General features: G+C 33.5%; 2 protein-coding genes across 2 annotated transcripts; one reads left to right on the forward strand and one right to left on the reverse strand.

Moving 5' to 3' along the window:
- Nucleotides 1-1,198: 1,198 nt before the first annotated feature.
- LOC146941979 (mechanosensitive ion channel protein 3, chloroplastic-like) lies at nucleotides 1,199-7,231 on the forward strand. The gene is made up of 14 exons (XM_085755916.1): nucleotides 1,199-1,340; nucleotides 1,484-1,610; nucleotides 1,699-1,758; nucleotides 1,884-2,038; nucleotides 2,864-2,990; nucleotides 3,079-3,176; nucleotides 3,259-3,372; nucleotides 3,782-3,842; nucleotides 4,094-4,243; nucleotides 4,413-4,523; nucleotides 4,647-4,814; nucleotides 4,919-5,032; nucleotides 5,737-5,793; nucleotides 6,428-7,231. The coding sequence occupies exons 2-14, from the start codon at nucleotides 1,494-1,496 to the stop codon at nucleotides 6,908-6,910; spliced, it is 1,815 nt and encodes a 604-aa protein (XP_085612042.1). The 5' UTR covers nucleotides 1,199-1,340; nucleotides 1,484-1,493; the 3' UTR covers nucleotides 6,911-7,231.
- Nucleotides 7,232-7,526: 295 nt separating this feature from the next.
- Nucleotides 7,527-8,497, reverse strand: LOC146941980 (uncharacterized). Its single transcript, XM_085755917.1, has one exon. The coding sequence runs from the start codon at nucleotides 8,410-8,412 to the stop codon at nucleotides 7,726-7,728; it is 687 nt and encodes a 228-aa protein (XP_085612043.1). The 5' UTR covers nucleotides 8,413-8,497; the 3' UTR covers nucleotides 7,527-7,725.
- Between the last annotated feature and the right edge of the window lie 464 nt (nucleotides 8,498-8,961).

Raw genomic sequence — 8,961 nt, forward strand, 5'->3', positions numbered from 1 at the left:
TTCAACAATGATATTTTCTGCTTAGTATCATAATCCAATATAGTATAAAGAGAGCCCAAATTCCAACTATTCGCATCAACAATATCTTTAATTCGAAAATAAAGATCCTGGTAACGAACATAAAGAACACGATTACATAAAGGCACCTTCTCAACCCAAGAATTGTACCAAAGACTAGTCTCACCATTACCAATTTTGAAGTTGAACCCATCCTTCAAAATGTGCAAGGTGCAGCCTTTAGTGTATCTAGGGGAAAAAACATCTCTATCCTTAATATACAAATCATGTAACATAGAAACCCACAACTTATCTTTCAAATTCAACAAATCCCACACTATCTTTTCAAGAAGAGCAACATTTTGATGTCTTACCACACGTACACCCAAACCACCATTCTTTTTTTGTCGCGTAATTTTATCCCACCCAACCAAATGTAACCCTCGCTCACCTGAACCTTTCCAAATAAAACGCCTAGAAACCATGTCGAGGTAATCACAAATAAATTGAGGGTACACTGGATCTGCATGTCATATGAAGGAAGAGAATCAATGACAACGTTAACCAAGACCATGCGTCCAGGCTTATTGTCAAAGATTAATTTTAAAAAATCTAAACACCATCTCAAAACTAAGAATTAAAATTCATTCATTACTTAGTACATTGTGAATCTCGATTTGATCCATATATTTTTTTAAATTTTGCAAATCAATCCATTTAAATTTTTAAAATTTAAAATAAATCCCTTTAAAATTTCACATACTTGCAAATCATTCGCTATAAATTCTCAAAACTTCATATTGATCCCTATGATTTTTTTTTGACAGAAAAGATCCCTATGATTTTTCAAAATTCCTAATCATCCCTATTTTTTTATACTTTCAAATTTATAAATTGCCTCAACTCTTAAAATTTATAAAAATAGCATAGGCCAACAAAATTTAAGATGATTTTCTATTCTAAAAAAAATTAAAATTAAAATCTTCCGCTCATACAGTTTTAATGACCAATTTGGCAATTTACTAGATTTTATTTTGTTGGAAGATCAATTTACTCGATTTTATTTTGCATACATTTGTTTTTTATTTACAAACTACAATAAAAATCAATTATTATACTTCAAAAAAAAAATCAATTATAATTCCGTGTGCTGACAGGACTCCCTTATTACTGTAAGTCACTTGCAATAACAATAAAATTCAGTTGCAAAATTTGGTTTTGCGCTGTTTGTAAATTGGCGTTTGTTTCGCTCGAATATTATTTGATTCTCTTCGCATTTTCTTTCTCCAATATCCTCGGAAAAAGAATCAAACATCACTGTTCTCTCTCCAACAGTATCTAAGGCATGTTTAAGCAAGGAATCCAGTTTTTTTGCAGTTTTGAATTTCGATGATATTATCCATTTTTGACAACTATATATATTTGCAATTAAACCCTTCTGTTTTAATTTTATTCATTTCTAATGTTATTGCTGTCTCTGATTCAGATTTAATTCGATGCTGCATGATCTTATACTTCACTTCAATTCTACAATGACATATTCAGGATCAATTCGATTGTCTCATGACTTTAGGCAATACATTAGTAATACTGGAAGCTGTAGTTTTTGTCATGTATGTTGTGTCTGGTTATTTTATATGATTTATTTTCATACATTATTTGTCTAGAATGATGATTTTCAACTTGTTTATCTGTTGACAGAAACCTAATTCCGGTAATCGATTATGTTTTGTCGCCTTCAATCATCCACGGCATGGTTTGGTATGTCTCTGAGCATTAAAATTTCATATTTCTTGTGCAGTGATTGTATTGGATTCATCATTCATGTGTTTCTTTTTAATTTACTTCTGAATATTTTATGGAGAAATTTCTTTGTGAATTGACAGAGTATGGATTCTTCAGCACTCATGTTTTCAAGATTACATGTCCAACATAAGCCTGTACCTTCTAGATGTAATGTTTTGTTGTGTCGGTCTGCCTTGGTACCGGCTGGAGCGTGTGAGGCTCCGCTGTTGAAAGTGGCTACTGTTTCGTTGTCAAGGTCTGTCGATTTATCTCCTTTCGTAGCTGACAGAAGTTTCGTCATTCATTGGCATGCATGTTGTTAGAATTAATGTAAATTGGACAATTATGGACTGGACTCGTGTAATTATTATGGTAATTAGGATAACTATAAATTTTGCATTTCTGACTCGTTTAAATGAATGTTCGTGTTTATCTTTTATTTATTTTTTAAAATTATTTCTGATAGTTTCCTTTTCCATCATGCAATAAAATTGGTTTGTTTGGTTATGCGATTTTTACTTCTACTAGATTTCCTATGCACTGATAACTCTGTCATGCAACTAATGCCTACATGTAAAAACAACAGTGCTTGTTCCTATTTTTTGAAAATTATTCTACTTGCAATGGTTATGACTTATGATTGAAAGGCTTTCTTTGACATGCTGGGTGACAAATTTGACTGCTCTCCCAACCATTGTACACAATTAGCTATCTAGAATCGCACAAAAGCTTCAGACCGCATGGTTATTTCCCATCATCCTTTCGTATGGTAACTCTCTCATATTTTCTTGAGATTTGTGTCGGGCGTGTGGACTTTGTGGTGCCAAACTTTGGTTTTCCTTTTAGGAGAGGCGGTGGCGGTGGAGGAGTGAGTAGTTATTGGGAATCAACCGAACCGCACCGAAACTCTAAATTAAATTATGATATTTTATATTTATTGTTTGCATTAAGTTTTATCACCATAAATCATATCATTTGATGCTAAATTTAGTTGTTGCATCTCATCTCATCTTCCTTTTTCAGCCTACTAATTCCTAAATACAATATCTATGAAGGTAATTATATTTTGAAATTGATGTAGGTCATGTAATGCTATATCAGGAAGACCAATTATGCTTCAATTAATCCCCGCTCTTGGTATAATTGGCTTTGCTATCTTTGGTCTTGAACCTCTCCTACGCCGTTGCAGGGCTCTATTTCTCCAAGAAGTTAGTATCTAATTTTATTCCATGTGTTGTCTAAAGCAATTGAATAGTATTATTAGTTGACATTCTGTTTGATAACATATGTTTTCAGTGGAACGATAAAAGTTGGAAGAAAAGTATTTCACGTTATATAATGACATCTTATTTTCAACCTTTGCTGCTGTGGACTGGGGTAATGCTGCTCTGCAGGTATCTTTCTGGATCAGAAGGTCTTTTCCGTTGAAAGTTTGTCAAGTCCTATTTGTATGCACCTTGACGTAAACTGTTTCAGGGGCTTAGATCCACTAGTCGTGCAATCAAAAACCAGTCCGATTTTAAAGCAACGGCTGCTGAATTTTGTCAGATCTTTTTCAACCGTGCTTACATTTGCCTACTGTTCTTCAAGGTAGATTTGACTTTGTGCAGAATTATGTCCACAGTTGTTGTCGGCGTTCTAACCATACTATTAATATCTTGCGCCTAATTGTAAGATAAGCTTATTTTTTCTTATTGTTAGAACTAGATGTAGAGCACACACAAAAATAAATAAAAAAGGGAGGAATAAAAAAGTATAGACACGGTGAAGAGTCTTCTTATATAAGATAATTCTATTGTATTCAATTTTAATTACTATCATTATTTTTTATTTGGCAGTGTATGTTGATCTATATAGCTGTGCAGATTTAGTAACGAGTCATGTTTATTTCATTTCTTTTTGTAAATAATAATTATTTCAGCTGCCCATCCATTACTATTATGTGTTTGAAGTTCTTTGTTTTGTTTAAATTACAATGTATTGTTGTTCTTGTTTTCAGCTTTGTTCAACAAGCACAAAATTTCTGTATGGAGACAAATGCCGACAACAATGAAAGAAAAGTATGTTCCTTTTACATATCTTTGCCATGTTTCCATTCATGTGTGTGTGTAACATTTTTCTAAAATAATGGGTGAATTTTGTTGTGAGTCCACTTAAAGCTTTAGATGAGTTATGTTATTCCAAATGAAGATTAGAATAGTAGTCAACCTGTAAAATATATAGGATTATTTTCCACAATGTTAATTATGAGGGTGCTCCTGGAATGTAAATGCAAAGCTCATTCAATGTAAAATTGTATTGTGCATGACAGATGAGCATTGATCTTATCGGGAAAGCTGTATATACTGCAGTATGGGTTGCTGCCGTGTCATTGTTTATGGAGTTGTTGGGTCTCTCCGCACAGAAGTGGTTGGCTGCTGGTGGTATGGGTACAGTATTGCTTTCACTTGCAGGTCGTGAGGTACAATAAGGCCCTTTGATAGTTGATACTTTCTACGAGAACAATTAAATCATTTTTGTCATTTACTTTTTTATGGATACTCGTTTGTATTCGATTTCATTAAATTCCTTAAGAGCAACTCTTCACGGCATAGTCTTGCATTCTCACTTTATTTTTCTGATGCATGCAGATATTCACGAACTTCCTTTCAAGTGTGATGATTCATGCAACTCGGCCATTTGTTGTGAATGAGCGGATTAAAACAAAGATTAAAGGATATGAGGTTTCTGGTAGAGTTGAGGTTAGTATTAATTATCTAACTTACTGAAAAGGTAGTTTAAGCGAACTGATCCAACGTGAGTGGTTTCCATTTTAAGTGATATAAAAATAGTTTTCTGGCATTGAAATTTCATATTTTCTGTAGCATGTAGGATGGTGGTCACCAACAGTAGTTAGAGGTGCTGATTGTGAAGCAGTTCACATTCCTAATCACAAGTTGAGTGTGAATGTTGTGAGGAATCTTAGTAAGAAAACTCATTGGCGCATCAAAACTCACCTTGCTATCAGTCACTTGGATGTCAACAAGATTGATGTGAGTGCTCTTGGTTTAATGGTATTTAAAAAATTTACTGGGATTTTCTGATGGCTATCGCATCTTAAAACTGAGGCACTATCTTTCTTTATTTCTTCATGCAGACCATCATAGCTGATATGCGCAAGGTTTTGGCCAAAAATCCTCTAGTAGAACAAAAAAAATTGCACAGAAGGGTTTTTCTGGAGGATGTCAATCCAGAAAATCAAGCTCTTATGGTTGATACCTTTTTCTGTTAATTGGTTTATATACTTTTTAATGAAATTATGAATTCCAGTATCTTATTTTCTTCCCTTTATCTTCAGTCTTGGTTCTGAAAGGAAGTTATAAGGCTAACCTTGAGATGCATCTCATAGCATAGCCAGGGCAAAGTACCAATTAGGCTTGTAGGCTGTAGCTATGGATTTAAAACATTGATTTCCTCTGCTTGTTTACATTTCTAGAATTCACCTTTGTAGAATTTTTTACTAGGCCATTTAACCCTATGGTTTTGCTGCTATTCACTTATTGCCACCGTAGTTGAATCAGGTTTCTAATAACTCTGACTAAAGTCAAAGGCTTTCTCTTAAATATCTGCTTCTCAAATAGTCAAATACAATCATCAATGTTCCAGAATGCTTACAAAAGCTTTTTTTTCATTTATCATCTGTTTCATTCCAAAATGGTTGTCAAATTATACTATGATAGGTTTCCTGTGTCATTTATGTATTGCCTAGTAATTTATCAATCATTGGAATCTGATTGGCTATCTTCACCCATGGCGGCAATGAAGCATTTATTTCATTAACATTTTGGAATATGTCAAATCTGCTTTTAGTCCCTATTATCTTTCTGCTCTACTTATTCATTGCTATAAGTTATCACTTGTCTTCTTTTCATTTCTCAAATGTCATTGTCTTATAAATCCCTTTTTCTGTTGCAGATATTAGTATCTTGCTTTGTCAAAACTTCACATTCTGAAGAGTATCTCCGTGTTAAGGTGAGACTAGATTGACGATAGCAACTTGGTAATTGCAGTTGCATTTAGTGTGATGTAGTATAATAACTTTTTTACTTAAATATTAATGCTTCTTTGTGAGTATGTTTGCTAATGCATTTCTTTCAGCAACTCAATTGTATTAGCTGGATCCTCAATTTTTCACCAATTTTTATGTTTACAAAAAAATAATTAAAGTTCATTTAGCTATTTTCATTTCCAAGATTTACTTTTTACTTTTTTTTCTTCTTCAAATTACTCTCGGCATTCACTCTGTTTAGTCAAAATTTGCTGAATAAGTGTTTCACATAATAGCTTATTATATAGGCTGATATCGGAGATTGTCCAGGCTTGTTGCTTTTGTACATTTTGGCCTCATTACATTACTATTGTTTCCAGAAATATTGTGTAGCCTAAATTTGTTATGCATTTGTTTCATTGATGTTTTCAGCTTACGTGAATCTTCAACATTTGAACAAAATCTTGACTGTACTCTTCAATTTATCAATTTGCTGTTAATTGTTTCATCATAAAATATGGTTATTATGATTTAATTTATATTCAAGTCATTTTGTTCGGTTAACTGTTAAGGGCTCACTTCAGCTTGAGTGACGATAATTTCCATGTGATAAAACAGGAGGCCATTCTCTTGGATCTTCTTAGAGTCATCAGTCATCATGGAGCTCGGCTAGCCACACCCATCCGCACAATTCAGAAGATGTACAGTGATTCTGATTTAGAAATTGATCCATTTGACGACCCCATTTTCACTCGTTCGAGAGCAAAGGGAAACCACTCTTTCCCATTCACAAATTCACCTTATAAAGCTAAGCCTTCAACTCAATCAACTACTATAAATGATGAGAAAGATGCCAAGATTCGTGAAACCTTGATAACTGGTTTCAAAGATGAAGGTGAAAAAATTGCCGCAACATGGACGCCCTCATCCAGTGTAAAGTCCCAGGATAAGTTAAAGTCAACATCTAAAGCTAAGACCCGAAATTTAGCCTCTGAATCTTCTGATAATCCAGTTCAGAAGGCCTCTAAATCAGAAACATCACCCCAAATTTTGTTATCATCTAATGAGTCTTCACCATCAAAGCAAGATGAAAAAAAATGACACAGCTGTCTTTTTTAGCTGGGCATTATGCATTGTATAATTTGTATTTTGTATTATCCCTAGCTGATTAGCCATTGAGGGCAGTCTAGTATTATCAAGCTTATGTCAAGCTGGGTCTATGGAATGGTTCGGTTGGTTGCAGATATGCAACCTTTGCATATATAAATGGTTGACTTTAGCACTAGAGTTAGAACTCAAATTGGTAGCCCTAACTGATTACCCATATTATGCACATAAATTGTGGAATTTGTACTATAAATCAAATTATTTGTATAACATAACAAGTTATCACCTGTTTATTACACGCATTAAACGTGACAACATGCATTTTATTTGTTTATCGGTGCATATTAGAAGTTGATGTTGTCTCTATTACATTCGAGGATGACTATGAACTATAACAGTTTCAAAAGAACACTCCAGACCGTGTAAGAATTGCCATTTCCAGTTGATACAATTACCAATTCAATTCATTTTATTTTTTTATAAATAACTAAATGACAATAGTCTTTTACGAACTTGCTTAAACTAAAAACATATGTGGCTTAGCAGTTTCAGTTGAGTTAAGTCTTTCCTTTCTAAAGTACAATGTAAATAACTAATAATTATCACATCCTTCAATTAAAAGACACTTTCCACTTTTATCCATTGCCATAACAGTACAGTAAACAGCATCATGTCATAGCACATAGGCATTAACCTTCTGGGTAATTTTTTTTTGGTACAAGTTATTATTTTGACTCAAAAAATAAAAACAACAGATTTCTCAGAAATAAGACAACAAACATTAAACGACACACAACTGAAAAAACCGCCTATTGTTTCTTCCTAGCGGAATCACCAGCACCAGCACCACCATTTTCTACACTCTCAAAAACAAAACCCATCGGAAACATTCCCCAAGAAACATAATAAGCTTCTTGTCCGGGAACAATTGGCGGAAGAGAAGGAATCGAAACACCATGAAAAGATTTAGCACAATTCTGACACATCAAACAACAACCCTCATAAACCCTAGGATATTCATACATATGATAACAATAAGGACATGCAGTCCAAAAATTCACATTTCCATTTCCATTTCCCAATTGCTCAAATTCAAAACCCTTATCATACTGTGCTTTTTGAACCGGATCAGACAAAACACCCCAAGCATCCTTAACGAGTTTGAAAGCGAGTTCAGCGTAAGAAAACGGATTCTTATCAGGATGAAGAAGAAGAGCGAGAGTACGGTACTGTTTCTTAATGCGATTGAGATCCTGTGAATTGCGATCAATTTGGAGAACGGCGTACCAATCGAGGTGGTGGTTGTTGAGATTGAGAGGTTTTTCCGCAGCTTCGAGAACATCAACAATAGCGAGGATCTGATCGGAACCTTCAAGAAGAGGTTCAGTTTCTTGAACAAGATTCGCAATTTCTCTTGAACCTTTGAGATCTCGTTTTTGTAAGAGCTCTTCTCCGATTTCCAGTAACCGTTCTGCTTCGGCTTTGCTTGTGTTCATTTTGGGTTTTTTTTTTCTTTTCGGAAGTGTAAGAAGGGTGGTTTGGTTTGTTGGAGGGCTTAGAGGAAGGGTGAAGTTCCAACGTGTCTCACGGTAAATAAATATACTTCATGCATGGTGCTTTTTTGGGAAGTGTTTATTTTCTCATTTTACTTTTTGACCAGAATTTACTTTCTTCTAATTTTCTTTTTGACTAAATATTTTTTTGATTTGATTTTATTTAATGAAAATGGTACATGCACCCAAAAAGAAAAAGAAAAAGAAAATGGAACATGATATCCGATGTGAATCTAATTTTTTTTTGGTTATAAAATGAATATCAATATTTAAATAGTTAATACGTCATTCAATTATTATAATAAGCAGTTTTTTTAATATCTTATATATCTGATCGATATCATAAATTATATACATCAATTATTCAAATAATATGAAAAAAGAATTGTCGTTTATGACAATGACTAAATGAAATCTTAACAATAATGTGACGAGTGTAAGAGTATTCGTAGTTAATCTTATTAACCTTTTGATTTGTTTTTTTTTTGAAGG

This window comes from Medicago sativa, chromosome 3, assembly GCF_051527215.1.
Source record: "Medicago sativa cultivar Bolivia chromosome 3, Bolivia_mono, whole genome shotgun sequence".
Taxonomy (NCBI): domain Eukaryota; kingdom Viridiplantae; phylum Streptophyta; class Magnoliopsida; order Fabales; family Fabaceae; genus Medicago; species Medicago sativa.